The sequence below is a fragment of the Purpureocillium takamizusanense genome, chromosome 6, assembly GCF_022605165.1.
Source record: "Purpureocillium takamizusanense chromosome 6, complete sequence".
Classification (NCBI taxonomy): Eukaryota; Fungi; Ascomycota; class Sordariomycetes; order Hypocreales; family Ophiocordycipitaceae; genus Purpureocillium; species Purpureocillium takamizusanense.
Genome location: NC_063073.1, coordinates 1 through 15851, shown reverse-complemented (window position 1 = coordinate 15851; position 15851 = coordinate 1). Strand labels below are relative to the sequence as shown.

General features: G+C 47.3%; 5 protein-coding genes across 5 annotated transcripts; 2 read left to right on the top strand and 3 right to left on the bottom strand.

Annotated features, from left to right (window-relative positions):
• Nucleotides 1–3045: 3045 nt before the first annotated feature.
• On the top strand, nt 3046–8137 carry FIG4 (phosphatidylinositol-3,5-bisphosphate 5-phosphatase). Its single transcript, XM_047987865.1, has 3 exons — nt 3046–4382; nt 4450–4550; nt 4656–8137. Exons 1-3 carry the CDS (start codon nt 3395–3397, stop codon nt 6531–6533), a joined length of 2967 nt encoding a protein of 988 aa, XP_047843855.1. The 5' UTR covers nt 3046–3394; the 3' UTR covers nt 6534–8137.
• Nucleotides 5532–8623, bottom strand: JDV02_006467 (uncharacterized protein). The gene is made up of 5 exons (XM_047987864.1): nt 8333–8623; nt 8036–8171; nt 7571–7965; nt 7027–7476; nt 5532–6967 (listed from the first exon to the last, which is right to left on the bottom strand). Exons 1-5 carry the CDS (start codon nt 8477–8479, stop codon nt 6542–6544), a joined length of 1554 nt encoding a protein of 517 aa, XP_047843854.1. The 5' UTR covers nt 8480–8623; the 3' UTR covers nt 5532–6541.
• A 55-nt stretch (nt 8624–8678) lies between these two features.
• CCA1 (CCA tRNA nucleotidyltransferase) lies at nt 8679–11247 on the bottom strand. The gene is made up of 2 exons (XM_047987863.1): nt 10087–11247; nt 8679–9979 (listed from the first exon to the last, which is right to left on the bottom strand). The coding sequence occupies exons 1-2, from the start codon at nt 10934–10936 to the stop codon at nt 9117–9119; spliced, it is 1713 nt and encodes a 570-aa protein (XP_047843853.1). The 5' UTR covers nt 10937–11247; the 3' UTR covers nt 8679–9116.
• Nucleotides 11248–12299: 1052 nt separating this feature from the next.
• JDV02_006465 (uncharacterized protein) lies at nt 12300–13458 on the top strand. Its single transcript, XM_047987862.1, has 2 exons — nt 12300–12965; nt 13023–13458. The coding sequence occupies exons 1-2, from the start codon at nt 12812–12814 to the stop codon at nt 13163–13165; spliced, it is 297 nt and encodes a 98-aa protein (XP_047843852.1). The 5' UTR covers nt 12300–12811; the 3' UTR covers nt 13166–13458.
• Nucleotides 13258–15851, bottom strand: SYF1 (pre-mRNA-splicing factor syf1). Its single transcript, XM_047987861.1, has 2 exons — nt 15750–15851; nt 13258–15696 (listed from the first exon to the last, which is right to left on the bottom strand). The coding sequence occupies exons 1-2, from the start codon at nt 15798–15800 to the stop codon at nt 13453–13455; spliced, it is 2295 nt and encodes a 764-aa protein (XP_047843851.1). The 5' UTR covers nt 15801–15851; the 3' UTR covers nt 13258–13452.

The following is a 15851-nucleotide window of genomic DNA, read 5'->3' as shown; positions in this document are numbered from 1 at the left end:
AATAATAATAATAATAATAATAATAATAATAATAATAATAATAATAATAATAATAATAATAATAATAATAATAATAATAATAATAATAATAATAATAATAATAATAATAATAATAATAATAATAATAATAATAATAATAATAATAATAATAATAATAATAATAATAATAATAATAATAATAATAATAATAATAAAAAATAATAATAATAATAATAATAATAATAATAATAATAATAATAATAATAATAATAATAATAATAATAATAATAATAAATAATAATAATAATAATAATAATAATAATAATAATAATAATAATAATAATAAATAATAATAATAATAATAATAATAATAATAATAATAATAATAATAATAATAATAATAATAATAATAATAATAATAATAATAATAATAATAATAATAATAATAATAATAATAAACTTATTAACTTTAACCTTAATATTAAAGATTATAACTATATATAATAAAAGGTAAAAAAGGGTATTATAAGCTTATTAAATACTTATAATAATATTTATAATAGTATATATAAGGCCTTTTAAGCTATTATCTATATTATTAATTATAATCTCTTTAAAAAGGCTTAAAGGTCTTTATTAATACCTTTAATTATTATTATAGCTTTAATTAAAGGGTTAATAATTTAATTAAGATTACTTATATAAATATTAAGTCTTATTTTATAATTAATATATTAAACCTTAATTATTTTTATAAAGGCTTAAAGTTAATATTTAAAAATAAAGCTTAAATATATATTTAAAAAAAACTATTAAATAACTTTATAAATAATAGCTTTAATTTACTTAATAAGCTTAATTAAGTAAATTAAACTTATAGCTTATATATTTAATTATTAACCTTTTTATAAAATAATATTACTTTACCTTTATTATAATACTTAAGTAATAAAAGTTAATATTACTATAAGTATATATAAATAACTTTTAATATTAATATAGGCTACTTTATAGTTATATAATCTTTAAATACTTTATAAAGGAGTCTTAATTATAATATAATTAAATTACCTATTATTAATAGCTTAAAAAGCCCTTAATTTATATCTTTTATATTATTCTATTCTTTACTTTATATCTTACTTTAAGATTATTTATTAACTATTATTAAAACCTTTAAGATAGTTACCTTAAAATCTATAACTTAACTATTATCGAAAATACTTATAGCTAACCTTACTTTAATATAATTAATAAAAAGCTTAAAGTTTTATATTACTTTTAACTTAATAATAATAATAATACTAATAATATTAATAATAATAATATTAAAGCTAATATTATATAATAATATTAAGCCTTATAGCCTTAAGTATTATAATAAGCCTTACTTAATATTAAAGATAGTATTATAATAAGCTTATAATAAGCCTTATTTAATATTAAAGATAGTATTATAATAGGCTTATAGTAAGTCTTATATAATAGCTTTAATAATATTATAAGGTATTCGCTCTTAGTAATATAATAATAATATTACTTAAGGGCATTATAAGTTATAATAGTTAATATATATAGGCGCTTAGCTTAATATAGAATAATATAGCCTTAATATTATAATATTAAGAGAAAATAATAAAACGCTATTTTTAAGTAAGTTAGGCTTTATTAAAGAAAGGATAAATAAGGTTATAGGTATAGGTATAATTAATAAGTAATAGTAAGTATATATATAAGCGCTAATTAAGCCTAGCGGAAAGATTTAAAATGGAAGAATATCTATCCGAATATAATAATATTATATAAAAACTATAGAAATATATTTTAAGCGAATTAAGCCCAGCCGGCGCGTTAATATAGGCGCTATATTATAATAATATAATTTAATTAAGATATCTATATATATTATAATATATTAGTCTCGTCCTATACTTATATATTAAAAATAGCTAGCGCGGTTTAGAGGTAGGGCATAAGCCTAAAATAAAAGTAGATTATTTATATAGCTAGACTTTTATATCTATATAAATAGTATTATTCTTAATAAAACTTAATTTACTTAAAATATTTTTTATAGTTTTTTTTAATATTATTATATTAGACTTACTTTTTAAGTTAAGTCTCTTTATTAAGTTTAGTTAAGTAATATTAATATTATATATATATTTATTATTATTTTATACTTATAGCCTTATTTATTCCTTTATTAATTAGGCTTAGTTATTTTAAAATATATTTTTAATTTTTTATAATATTATAATATTTTAGACTTATTTTTCTAGTTAAATATACTTAATATTTAGCTAAGTATTAAAAACTATAAGGGTAAAAGTAATACCCTTTATAATATAATTAACTAATCTTAAGTAATAATACTATAAGTTACTTTATAATACCTTTATTATTATAATTATTATAATTATTAATAATAATAATAATAGCCTTTATATATATGTATATTTATAAAGGAGTTATTTAATACTTTATAAGCGGTTTTATAAATAACTTTAAAATATATTAGCTATAATATATTAAGATAGCTATTATATAATTAAGTTTTATAAGATAGCTTAATATTAGCCTTAATATTAAATAATATTTAAGTATAATAAGATATATAATATATAATTAATTTTTTTTTAAAAAACTAAGATAGTAAACTACCTTTATTAATAGACTATTTTTTCCTTTATTAATAATAATACCTTTATTATATTATATTTATAAATAATTAACTATTATTATTATTTTAAATAATATAAAATAAATAAACATTAATTTATATTATTAATTATATTTAAAAATAATATGGCTTTTATAATAAAAATATATTAATTTCTATTTTATATATATAAGCTTTATTTTTAATAAAATAATTATTTATTTAGGTTCCTCTTCTTAAAAGATATTTTATTTATTTATATTTATATTTATAAAAGAATATATATATATATTAGAACTATATGCCCTGTGCCCCTGCTAAACTCCACTCCCGCCCCTCCCTTGTCTATATGGAATCTTATATAACTCGCTAATCCCCTGCTACCTCTAGAGCACTCAAGGTCTCTCGTGTCACGACGGGCATTCGGAAGCTCTCCTTTGTCTCATTGCGAGTACGGCATCATAAAGAGTTGCGTTCCCTCGTCGGGGGACATGTACCGCCAACATAATTTTTGCGCCGTCTGCCGTCGCAATAGCGCCCTCTCATGGTTTTATCAGCAATCGTCCAAGCGATGAGCGAATCGCTGGAAACGAGCATTCGACTTCCAATCTGAGTTGGCCAGTAGTCTTACTTCATACCATTCAGCTATTGACGCGCACCAGCCCAGCCTTAGCTCCGGCGGTCGGTGTCGGGTCAGTCATCGTGATATGAAGCCAGCGCCGTTGCTTTCGCTACAACGAGCCGCAAGCAGGCATGGACGATTCTGCACCCCTGGTGGTTGGACAGGCACCGGCGGCGGCGGCGGAGCGGGTGAGCGCAAAGGGTTCGCGATCTCGAACTCCGGACCCGATCGTGGATGGCGCTCCCGTCTTTCCCCTTCTACAAAACAATCAGGCTGCGAGTCCACCATCAGCGCCTGCAGCAGCCCCTCGGATTGGAGGCGCCGAAGAGGACAACGACGGCGAACCCGCTGTTGCCATGCCCTTTGCCCGCACATCTAGCCCTGACTCAGCCTCGCGGATGCCCTCGGCTTCCGCCGCCCGCGACGAGGACCAGCTCTCGGATCGCCTCGTCTACAAGATGCACAAGTTCAGTCTCTACGAGACGGCGAGCCGCTACTACGTGGTTGGGGTCGACGTGAGCGAAAAAAAGTACAGGATCCTCAAGATTGACCGCACAACCGAGGGCGCAGAGCTCAACATCACGGACGACAAGATTGTCTACTCGCTCAAGGAGATGAACCTGCTTCTTGACACCATAGATGACGGCAATCGCGGCACCGGAGGCATCAGGCTTCGCTGCACCACCTGGGGCCTCCTCGGCTTCATCAAATTCACCGGCCCATACTACATGCTTCTCATTACCAAGAAGAGCACCGTGGCCATGATCGGAGGCCACTACATTTACCAGATCGAAGGCACAGAGCTGATTCCACTCATCCCTAGTCGCTCCAAGCCTGACCCTCGAAACACCGAGGAACAACGATTCTTGGGGATTCTCAACAACCTTGATCTCACCAAGTCATTTTACTACAGCTACTCCTACGATGTCACCCGTACCCTCCAATACAACGTCACGAGGGAGCGGACTGCCCTCGCAAAAGGGGTCCTACCTCCTTCAGATCAAGACTTCAACTCCATGTTTGTTTGGAATGAGTACCTTCTGCAGCCAGCCGTGACATCGCTACGAGACCCGTACGACTGGTGCCGCCCCATAATCCATGGCTACATCGATCAAGCAGGTTAGTCTGTCTCCCCACAGTCAAGTGTCTGGTAGTGGTATTGTGCGTAAGATAGTGATGGCTTCAGCTCTCTCCATATACGGACGTACGGCGCATATCACCGTGATTGCCCGCCGCTCACGTTATTTTGCTGGGGCGCGATTCCTGAAGCGCGGCGCAAACGATCTGGTACGTCAACGGCACCCATTTCTTAACTCTGGGTCACATCTCTGTGCCCGCCGCATCGGAGTGCCGTCCGTCCCTTGTCCAAGAGCTGACGAGGTCGTCTACCAGGGATATGTCGCAAACGATGTCGAGACGGAGCAGATCGTGGCCGAGTCCCTGACCACCTCGTTCCACGCTCCGGGACCCCGACTCTATTGCAGCCCGCAATACACATCTTACGTGCAACATCGCGGAAGTATCCCTCTGTACTGGACGCAGGACAGCACGGGAGTCACGCCGAAACCGCCCATTGAGCTTAACCTTGTAGACCCTTTTTACGGCGCTGCCGCCCTGCACTTCGACAATCTGTTTGAGCGCTACGGGGCGCCTATATACGTGGTCAATCTGATCAAAGCCAAAGAAAGGCAGCCCAGAGAATCGAAGCTCCTAGAAGAGTACACGCATGCAATCGACTACCTCAATCAGTTCTTGCCCAAAGGGGAAAAAATCATCCACAAGGCCTGGGACATGAGTAGGGCGTCCAAGGTCCGCGGTGGCGATGTCATTGGCAATTTGGAGCTTATTGCTGAGTCGGTTCTGAGTACGACTGGCTTCTTCCAAAATGGCGACGGCCGGACGAGCGCCATGACGGTTCAGAATGGTATAGCCCGCACCAATTGCATCGACTGCCTGGATCGGACCAACGCGGCGCAATTCGTAATAGGCAAACGCGCTCTCGGCCACCAACTCCACGCCCTCGGCATTATTGAGGACACCACCGTCGAGTACGATACGGACGCCGTAAACCTCTTCACGCACATGTGGCACGACCATGGAGACACTATTGCGGTTCAGTACGGTGGCTCTCAGCTGGTAAACACCATGGAGACATACCGCAAGATCAATCAGTGGACAAGCCACTCCCGAGACATGATCGAGAGCTTCAAGAGGTACTACAACAACTCCTTCCTGGACAGCCAGCGGCAGGAAGCGTACAATCTCTTTCTGGGCAACTACATCTTCACTCAAGGGCAGCCCATGCTCTGGGACCTTGCTACAGACTATTACCTGCACCACGCCGACCCCAAAGACTGGTCTGCCGCGAAGCAATTCAAGTACATAAACTGGTATACCTTGGCACATCTCCGCGACAGGCCCGTTCCCCCACGCTTACCCTTGCGCGGTCCGGTCGCCTCTCACCCAGTGGAGTTTTTCGACGACTATTGGCTCGAGTATTACCGTCCGGCGACTTTGTCTTCGTTCCCTAAAATGTTCGCTTACAAGATGAACTCAACAATCAAGTACATTCCGCTCAAGTCAACGCAGGACGGCCGCTACGACCTCAGCCCTTTCCGCGTGCGCACTGACGGGGACACCGAGGCCGACAAGAAGAAGACGAAGCGAGACCCATCCTACAGCAGCCCATCAGGCTCACCGCAGCTGCCCGCGCGCGATGACGATTCTGCCTCCATCGCTTCGGGACGAACAACAGCCAAGTCTATGTCACTGCAGCGTTGGCTGCAGCCACTGCATGATAGAGACCAAGCCGTTATGCCGGGTGCAGGGACCATGGTGGCTACCACTGGCCTCAGTTTGTCTCTAGAACGCAACAAGACCAAACCAACTGCTCTTGAAAAGTCCAAGGCCGCACAGTGGACTTTCACCACGGCAGTCCGCGACTCTCTCAACCCGTTTGTGAGAGAGCAGGAAGCTGAAGACTATGAGCGATATATATGCCATCCACAGAATTTGCCTCTCGTGGTTTCTACCGATGCTCCCATCGACATGGATTCATCGGAATACCAAGAGTACGTCAACGGCAGTTGGCGCGACCACGGGCTCATGGTGGCCGGCATTGAAGAAGAAGTGGATGTATATGCGGAGCTGCTCAGAGTCGGCGAGAACCCTCTCACTGTGACAGAGGAAGACGGTGCCAAGAAACGATACAAGGCGTATCGTAAATGGCTTCGCGGAAAGTCTTTCTTCAAACAACAGCCGCTCGATTAAGTCTTACCTCAACCTGGGAGTGTTGCGGCCTGTTCTCGCCTCCCATCGCCATGTTGCATGCCGCTCGCATCCTCTGCAAAGAGTGCAGTGAGCCGAGGCTCCTTTTTCATTGCTTCGGATATCTTTTGCCCCATTCCGGGCTTTTGCTCCCCCCAGGCAGCCATGAGCAACCTCGCCAGGTTGCGAAGCCGATCTTGGAGAAGCTGCCTGTCACCTGCCGACATGAGCTCGTTCTCGTGCTGCTCTTGATCCTGCAAGTTTAACCAACACACTGCTGCGGCACGAATTACGCGCGGTCCATGTGCCTGCCCAGACATCCTCGGCCAACAATGCCACATAATAGAGCATAACAGGTTGATCGCGGCTTCGATTGCGGGAGGATAGGCCACTGCGAATGGATCGGTCATTGTTGACTCAGCCATATCAAGCAGACCCTTTTGGACCCAAAGAGTCAGTCTCTGGGGAGCAGGTGGTTCTGCAGGTGAATAATTACCTGAAGATGTCGTACAGAGGAGAGACCTAAGCAAGACACGACGCTGGCGGCACTGTGCAACAAAATCTCAACGATGGTGGCGTACTCGACGGCATGATAGTAGCCTTGCAAAATTCCGTCTCTCAAAACTTTGTCCAAGACATTCTTCTTAAAGCGGTGATTGGGATCTGGATCTGCTTCGGCCAGCTGCAGGAACACTGGGTATGCGGCGCGGAGCAGCATAGCGGATTGACGCTCGGGTGTCACGCTCGGGAGGGACAGGAGAGTCGGAAAGATGGCATCCTGCAGGAGATCCCCAACTCCGCTTTTCTTGAGGATCCTGGCCGACAGTTTATGCAGAAAGATGGACACAAAACGGAGACCCTTTTCCCGCACCATGGCGTCATAGTCTGTCGTAAAGGCGAGAAGAGCGGGCAAGAAGAGTGGCCACTTCTCATCAACTAGAGTGTTCTGTTGACACCTGACGTTAGCTATGGCTTTCGCCTCCGTGCCCCTGCCCGATGGCAGTCATCACGATGTGGCAGAGGGAAGTAAATCGACCAACATTTGCCTTCTCTACTGCCCAGCCGAAGATGGTCATCACTGGGGGTTCGCAACGCTTCCATGGTGCATCCGGCAGGGCGTTTCGAGAGACGCCGGTGTTTTGATGAAACTGAACTGGTCTCCCTGAGCCAGTGAGCCTGCTGCACGTTGTCGATGAGATCATTGGGCGAATGTAGCCTTGAAGAAGGGGTCCGCTGATGAAATTATCCAGTCTCATTGGGTCTAGCTGTGACTGGATGAGTTCAGCCGCAAGACGAGCTCCCCCCTCGGTGGTCCAGGGTGCACTGTCTTCCGTATATGCTATGACAGTCAGTAGTGTAGAGTCATCCAGGGCGGGCGAGAGCAGGGCCAGGCAAGCCAGGGCGAGTTCTGCCGCAGGGCCTCGAGAGGCCAGATCTGGAGTGAGCAAGGCGTGAGTGGCATATCTGGGCAAGGCTCTCTTATCTTTTGTTTATCCGTCACATACCTGTTGTCTGATCAAGAGGGAGAAGTGCGGTAGTGATTACGTGACAGAGCTCTTCTGTATTGATCGTGCCACTTCTGCCACTGAGCGGCATGTTGGATAGGCGAGCGTGCAGCCTCAGCATCTCGTCGTGGCGACTCTGCGCATAAAACAAGTTACTAGTCAGCACCGCTGTCCTGTTGCACAGGTTTTATTGTTTCTCGAGGGCCCGATGAAGGCCAGCCACCGATGCTTCAGGGGGGGTGATATGTTGATGTTTATAGACGCTACACGCCGCACGCGCTGGACAACGCAACACACCTTTTCGTCTAGTGCGGACCGCAACTTGGCGACGGCATGGTCGAGCCAGAGTTCGGGGCCACGTCCGTCGGCCAAGTCATTGAGATCCATGTCGTCCGGCAGGTCCAGCCGCTCCAGGCTGCCACGACTCCGCAAACTTTCATTCATTGCAGTTGGCCGGCATCGAATCCCTAGACCACGAGTGGCCGACAGGCTTCGATATGAGGGGGGGGAGTAGATATAGGGTTTTCAGATACTATCGGTCATCAGTGTTGATCATGGACACGTTGAAATTGCCGCGCAGTTATCCATTTACTAAGTGATGTGGCACGCAAAGCAAACTAGACCCGAGATCAAACCTCGGAGACGGGCGAGTGCGCAGACTTTATTCGCACAGTGTGTATACACTGTATTGATATCCCCAGGCTTGTTAAACATAGACTTTACCGCTGTGCTTTAATGACCGTGCACAATGAGGAGGAGCTGCAAAACTGACCAACAGCCCCTCCCTACTCGCCGTCAAAGCCATGGTTGCACATAGGGTAGACGGACGAGCTAGCGAGGAGCTCGCAAGACCTTACGAGCAGAAACGCTGGAGGGCAGTTGCGAGATGTCCTGTGCGCTCTGCTCGAACAGCAGCCGCAATCCACAATGTATCTCAAGTGTTCGATAAGTCACAGCGGGCCTATCTATGTACAGCTGTTCATATGCCAGAAAGCCGCCGTGTCCCAACCGTGTCGAGGGCGAAATGCCTTGACTGCAGGTCTTGGAGCCAAAGCACATTTGTACACTGCGATAGGCAAACTCATGAACTGTCGAGAGGGATTCCCAGCTCGTCTCGTTTCTTTCGCACTTCCTCGATTGCATTGCTTGGGTCGAGTTCGTCTGGGTTACGTAGCTGCCAGGCCATGCAGATGTCAAGTGCCTTCCCCGTCCATTTGCCAGGTTTCGCGCCTAGTGCTTGAGCTAGGGCGTGTCCGTCGAGCAGGCGTTTCATGCTTGGCGCATTGTAGACGTTGAGCTCAACGACATGGTCCAGAAGCTGTTGCCACCCGCTTATAAACTCATCGCGCTTGGCTATGAACGGATCAAGGTTGTGTTCGTTGGGCTTGCTCGAATCACCGGCGCTCTGCCAAGAACCGAGCTGTTCCATGGCGTCCACAAGGAGCGTGCTGAGCACCTGTAGTGTCCAGGAGCCGCCCTGGCTGTCCCATCGACGGATCGCCATTCCGCATCTATCTCGATGTCGGACCCAAGACTCTCCATGGCAGACGGCTTCCTTAAGCTGAAGGATCTCCTTGCGATGTCGGTGACTGGCAGCCATGACGTCCGTGAGCTTATTCGGCGCTCTGAAGCCTTCGCGGGCAATCGCAGCGACAGGAGGGAGCGCGTTCGCCTTCTTTTTGACGCTGGGTGGTTCCTCGACAGGCATCCAGGGGCTCGCGGCGGCGAGATTCCATGCCACATAAACGGCCTCCTCAGAGGGCGCTAGCAGGGCGCCAATAGATCCCGGGCTGCGATTCTCCAGCAGGTAGCCCAGGCACTTGTATGCCACGTGCCATCGACTCACATCTGGGCGCTCCATCGATTCCCGCGCAGGATCCGTGAAAATGGCATGGTAAAGGTGCAGTTCATCCAGCAGCTCTAGAGCTCTTCGAGGTTGCGTGCCTTGCATGACTGTCAGTTCACGGGGAATATGGCAAGGTGAGGGTCTAAGGATGTGCTAACGAACGGCCTAGGCCGCAAGACTGAGCCTCGATCTAGGGCGCAAGTACCTTTAAGCATCTTCTCCAGCTCCACTCCGACCCTTTCGCGGCTTATCTTGACTCTCAGGGCCTGCAGGACGGCAGGGCGACCCATGACACGTTGTGTGGCTGGGTCGATGTCAAATTGCAAACGACTGGCGAAGCGAATGAGGCGAAGGACGCGGAGAGGGTCATCGGTAAATGTTTGCTGAGGGTCTAGGGGGGTGCGAATGACGCGGGCAGCCATGTCGGGCAGGCCGCCAGTGAAGTCCTCGATGCAACCTGTGTGCAGGTTGAAGAAGAGGGCGTTGATGGTGGCGTCACGGCGCAGGGCATCCTCCTCGGCTGTGCCGAACTCCATTGCCGGGTTGCGACTGTTGTCGGCGTATGTTTCCTTGCGCAGGTTGACGAAGTCGAGATCGAGGCCGAGTATCTTGACCATGGCGGTCTCGAGATGCTTGGACTTGTCCGGGTTCCGAGCAACGTTGTGCAGGTTCCCAACGTCAGATGGACCGATGCCATGCCTCGTGACGACATCGGGCAGGGCGCAGAAGTCGCACATGCGCTGAGCAAAGTGGACGCCCGTCATGGCGTTGATGGCAACGTCAATGTCATGGCTCTGGATGCCGAGCAGCTTGTCACGGACCCAGCCACCAGCCCAGCGAAGGACAACGGGTTGCGCGACATCGCCGGCAGCGTTGATGGAGCGGCAGACATCGAGCAAGAGGGCTCGGAGCTGCTCCTCTTGGGCATTTAACAGTATCGTGCGCGTGTGTGCCATGGCGACAGGAGGAGGCGCGGACTGCGAGTAAACGTTGCGCAGAAAGCTGTCCAGCTTTCTTTTCAAGGCCATCCGATGGCGGTTCAGGCGGAGGAGCATGAGGCGAATGGCTACCTTGCTGTCAGTGGACGGACAGACGTGCTCCGCATGCCGGCCCGTCTCGTTTGTGCGAACAGCGAGGACTCGGGGTGAGCACAACAGGGTTACAGGGGCGCTCGCGACACGCTGCCACGATGTAGCTTCATTGGAAGTTGAAACGCCCTAAAGGTGAACAAAATAAGCACATGGAGGGCATTGCCGTGGGGCGACTGGGAAGAGGACGCATATTACCTAGAACCTGAGCTTCGGTAGATACTAGTAGTACCTTACGCAGGATGTAACCTTTGTTTATATCAGTCAGTGGTCATACCGTGCGAGACGTGCGGAAAATTGGGCCATGGCATTTCGATCTAGGGTAGGTGGGGAGAGGCTCCTCAAAGCACCTACGTACGTCCCTTAAGTACTTGCCTGCCCTCCTTATATACTAGCTTAAATAGACCACTTAAGGTTAGAGGAATCAATAATATAAGCTTTTTAATTATTATTAAGAATAAATAATAATATATAATAAAGGGAAAATATATATAGGGAGTAAGTATAATAGGATATTATAGATAGTTATATATATTATTAAGTATATAGATGGGATAGAATTATATAAAAGGTATAATATACTTAGGCACTAAGTAAGCGCCCCGGTAACTTACCTAGGTACCTGCTTAGCGGACGTTCGTACGAAGAAGAAAAGCACATGGAAAGCTCGTAGCAGCTGCCTTACGTGGGTCGCGGAGATGCGGCCGAGGAACCGGACCCCGGTGGGCCGGTCGAAGCAGAGGATTGATGGCGACACGATCGTCTGTGGCAAGACACAACCTACGACACATGACGTCAGCAAGCGACGAACCAACAACTTACTCGCAGCATCACCGAGATGCAGGACAAGCCCCCCAACACCCCCTGTTCCCCCTCTCTGGAGTCTCGCCTTGCCCGTTCCGGCACGCGCGCACTGCAGGAAAGTGCCGGCCGGCCTTGGTACCGTAGATGTGCATACTGTACGAAGTAACTTAGGTACTCGATGCTTGCTACCTTACCAAAACGTGCAGAGGCATGCCTCAGAACGTGAGTGCAGACAGCTGGCAGTCCATACCATACACGTCGCCAACCTCCACAACCGGACACGCACCTCAAGGGGCGCTGTTGCAGGCCAGGCGCAACAAGATACAGGAGGAGGCAGAGCGGCAGTGCCTCCGGTGGGGGTGGGGAGAGTCACCCCCCCCGAGCTACACTGGACGGGACGGGGTGATTGCAGCCATCGGAGAGGCAACCCGTGATGTGATGCGGCGCCAACTCACCCGTTCTGCGGGGTAAACCTTGCCATCCACGTTCGAACCCAACCAAACCTGCTCCAATCAGTCCAAATCACCCTCCACCGGCCGCGGGCGGACAAACGCCTCGCTGCTCAGCCTACGTACCGCCCGCCACAATACACCTCATGTACTCGTACCTCACTCTACCAAGTGCCCCAAACTTGACGGTACTTCGCGCGCCGCTCGCTCGACGCCCCGCGCCCTTCGCCTGTGCCTACCTGGTATGTCGCGACGTGAAGCGAGGTTGGGTGCAGAGGTATGAGTACATATGGTCCCTAGCTGGGCCATGGTAAAGCGCATTCTAGAGTGCTGCCTTCCCTATATGAGCCACGACGCTGCCCGCGCCGCTTGTCCGCCCACCTCCTCTCCTCTCGCCATTGTCCATACAAAACTCCCCTCGGCGTGAGCACGAGCGATTGACTCTAGGCCCTTCCTTGTCCAACACGGGGCTGCCCTCGCAACCCTCGCCTCGCGTGATCCTCTTTCATCTCTCCAAAGCCCTTGGATATCGCCGTGACGTCTCTTCAGCTCCCGTGTCCCCTCCAGTGCCTGCATCCCCGTCTTCGTCATGGCCCCAGGAACGGACCAGCAGCACCACCAGCAGCAGTCGCAGCCGCAGCCGGAGCAGCACCAGGCTGCCGCCCCAGATGCACCCTTGGTCATGAACGAGTCACCTGTCTCTGGCTCCTCCAAGCAGGACCGCCGGATGAGCGATGAGTGGGGTTCGTCCTCGCCGCGCAGCATTGCCCTCTTCTTCGCGTTACTGATCACCAGAATAGATGCGTCGAAAGTGCCCCCGAGTCGTTTCCAGAAGCGCAAAGGGTCCATATACGCCACCCCCAACTCCCGCGACGGCCACATAGACAGGAACTATGCCGAGAAATACCATGCCAAGATTGCCGAGATGAAGGGCGGCAAGTGAGCATGTTGAGCACGGCCGGCGTAGGCGGCTGGCAGACAGCAAGTCAGCAGGCAGCACGCTCGCCGAATGGAACATCTGGGTTGCCAAGAGGATTGGTTACGGTACATTGTCTTATCTGGTATCATTTATTGACTTATGCCACTTACTCTCTGTCATTTCTTTCATGGCCGACCCAGTCACTCGACTCCCCACCTATCCAACGATACGGTGACTTGTAGCGCCTGTATCGTGCCAATACCTTGTCCTGTCGAGGGCCATCCGTGGTTGATGTGACGGATAATAGATGGCTATTCCTCGAGCCCATTAATGTCAATTGCCTCTGGGTTTGCAATTCGAGCAGCTTCGCCTGCAGCGTGGCCAACCTTTTGCGAAGCCGAACTTGCAGCCACGAATCCTTCTGGTGCTGCGACCTGTCTCTCAAGAGCTGCCATGGCGTCTGACGCCTCATCCCCGGCATTGCTGCCAGCCCTCTGTTGGCTGCGAGCCAAGGCCTGCGAAGCAATGAAGTTGACATCGGTATTGTATTGGGCCTGGACGCTCCTCTTGATCCGGAGCATTTCTTTGAATGTGTCCTCATTGCCATGCTGTACCTCAAATTGCTCCCACTTCGTCCAGAAGTCCACGTTCGTCCGAGGGTCGCAAAATTGAGATGCATGGCCGTAAATGGCCCGCGCTCTGTCGATTTCGCCCAGGCGCTTTTCCATATCCGCAAATTTCAGACACATGTCTTTCGCTTCTGCGTCAGGGAGCGCCGTGATGGCTCTTTCGTATATCGGCCGCGTTGACGGCAGGCCAAAGTTGGAGGCCGACTTGGTGATGTAGAAGTTGAACATGTCCGCACGATCCTCGTCTGCGACCGCTCGCGTTGCTCTCTCGTAGATACGCATCGCGTGCCGCGCGAGGCCACGCTCTTCCTCGAGGTTGCCATACATGAGATATATCGTTTTGGCAAACTTCGGGGGACAGTCCTCCACCGCTTGCTCGAAAAGATCCCTCAGTCGCTCAATGCCTATTTTTCGGTCGACGGCCTTCGTCAGGTACAGATTCCACAGCTCAAATGCCACTGGGTAGCTAAAAAGGTCCAGGCCTCGCTCATAGACTTTGAAGGACTCCTCGTAATAATGGTTCTCCTCCAACAGATTGGCGTAGTTGACAACAGTCTGTGGTGTCGCGATGCGAAGCTCAAAAATCCTCTCGTAAACCTTTTGCACCTCGCTCAGCGTAGAGACACTCTCCACAAGATCCACGTAGAAGCTCCAGAGCTTCCAACTTTTGTGGACGCGCTGTTGCGGCGTCAGGCTCTCATCAAAGTAGTCGACGGTGGACCTCTTGGGGGCTTGCACAGCCTTGGCCATGATGCGGATCGCGTCGTCAAAGTGCTCGTTGCGAAGCTCCATTTCCGCCCACTCAATCCACATGTCGGCCAGCTCCGCAACCGACTTGAACGGCACTTTGACAGCTTTCTCCATGATGATGCACGCATTTCGAAGATCTCCACCTCGTTCGTAGAACCTTGCGTAGTTTGCCCAGAGCTGGTGGAAAGAGCCCACGGCCCGCTTGGGATTAATTGATGATATGGCGTCGGTGTAGGTCTGAGCAACCTCTGCTTTGTTTTCACCCCAGAGGGCGACCCGTTTTTCCCACTCGGCGACATTGTGTGGGTTCTGACGGAGGAGGACATCGTTGAGAAGGAAAGGGCGACGGTCCATAAGATGCTCGAAACGGAGCATCCGAACATCAAGCTCAAAGTCGGCATTTTCGTCCACCAAGCCTTGTTCGGCGCGCGTCGATGCAAGCTCCATCAACGTTCCAATAACCGATTCCTCAAATTCCACATAGGAATCGAAAACGAGAGTGAAATCTCGGACGGTCATCACCGTGGTAATGCCCTCCTCGAAGACGTCTCGTGCCCGTTCAAAGCTACCTCGACGAATGCAGTAGGTGGCTAACCCGGCCCAGAGTCTGCCTCTTTGATCCGTAAACCGGGCTATGCCGCTCCTAATGATCTGCTCCACATCTAGTCCAGTCTCGTGTTCGACATCGATCTCTGAGGCATGCTCAACGAGCATATCGACCATCTCACCCCAGAGCTCATAGTGGCCCTTGCCAGTTTTGCTCGAAAAGCGAAAATTATTGAGAAGATCGACATACTGCTTTCCAGCTTCGGTGAAGGCTCTAGCATTGATGAGGAGTTCAATGAAGTCCTCGGCATCTTCCGGATGAACTTGCATATATCGTCGCCATACCTTGACAGCTGTTTGACCTGAGGCGGCGTTCGCGAAAGGAAGGTACAAGGCCCATATGCGATTGTGCTGCGTGATTGGAAGAGCCCTGAGAGCTCGGTCGAAAGTTCGGCGAGTAAGTGTAACGACCGGCTGCTGCATCAGGAATTGAAGATACATTTCCCAAATCCTGGGCATCTTGTGCAGCAGCGTTAATGCTCGCTCGAAAAGTACGTTGACTTTCTTGTAGTCTGCCGCGAACGTTACTGGGTTGAGCTCGGCGACATGCTTCATTCTGAAGTTGAGAAACTAGATATGTTAGGGACGTAGAGGTTACAGAAGGAGTAAAGTAAGGGCCTTACAAGTTTCCAGAGTTTATAAGACCGCGGTAGCTGAGCACATGCGCGTGCCATGATGAAATTTTGCTCTGGTGTAGTGCCGTCCCGAATCTTGAAGCCGATGTA

Coding starts and splice junctions, on each gene's coding strand:
- FIG4 (XM_047987865.1), top strand. CDS start 3,395: ATGGACGATTCTGCACCCCTGGTGGTTGGACAGGCACCGGCGGCGGCG. Junction 4,383..4,449: donor TGGCTACATCGATCAAGCAG/GTTAGTCTGTCT, acceptor TGATGGCTTCAG/CTCTCTCCATATACGGACGT. Junction 4,551..4,655: donor AGCGCGGCGCAAACGATCTG/GTACGTCAACGG, acceptor GTCGTCTACCAG/GGATATGTCGCAAACGATGT.
- JDV02_006467 (XM_047987864.1), bottom strand. CDS start 8,479: ATGAATGAAAGTTTGCGGAGTCGTGGCAGCCTGGAGCGGCTGGACCTG. Junction 7,477..7,570: donor GGGCAGTAGAGAAGGCAAAT/GTTGGTCGATTT, acceptor AGGTGTCAACAG/AACACTCTAGTTGATGAGAA. Junction 6,968..7,026: donor CCTCTGTACGACATCTTCAG/GTAATTATTCAC, acceptor TGGGTCCAAAAG/GGTCTGCTTGATATGGCTGA.
- CCA1 (XM_047987863.1), bottom strand. CDS start 10,936: ATGCTCCTCCGCCTGAACCGCCATCGGATGGCCTTGAAAAGAAAGCTG. Junction 9,980..10,086: donor GCTGGAGAAGATGCTTAAAG/GTACTTGCGCCC, acceptor CAGTCATGCAAG/GCACGCAACCTCGAAGAGCT.
- JDV02_006465 (XM_047987862.1), top strand. CDS start 12,812: ATGGCCCCAGGAACGGACCAGCAGCACCACCAGCAGCAGTCGCAGCCG. Junction 12,966..13,022: donor CCGGATGAGCGATGAGTGGG/GTTCGTCCTCGC, acceptor TCACCAGAATAG/ATGCGTCGAAAGTGCCCCCG.
- SYF1 (XM_047987861.1), bottom strand. CDS start 15,800: ATGGCACGCGCATGTGCTCAGCTACCGCGGTCTTATAAACTCTGGAAA. Junction 15,697..15,749: donor CTTATAAACTCTGGAAACTT/GTAAGGCCCTTA, acceptor TAACATATCTAG/TTTCTCAACTTCAGAATGAA.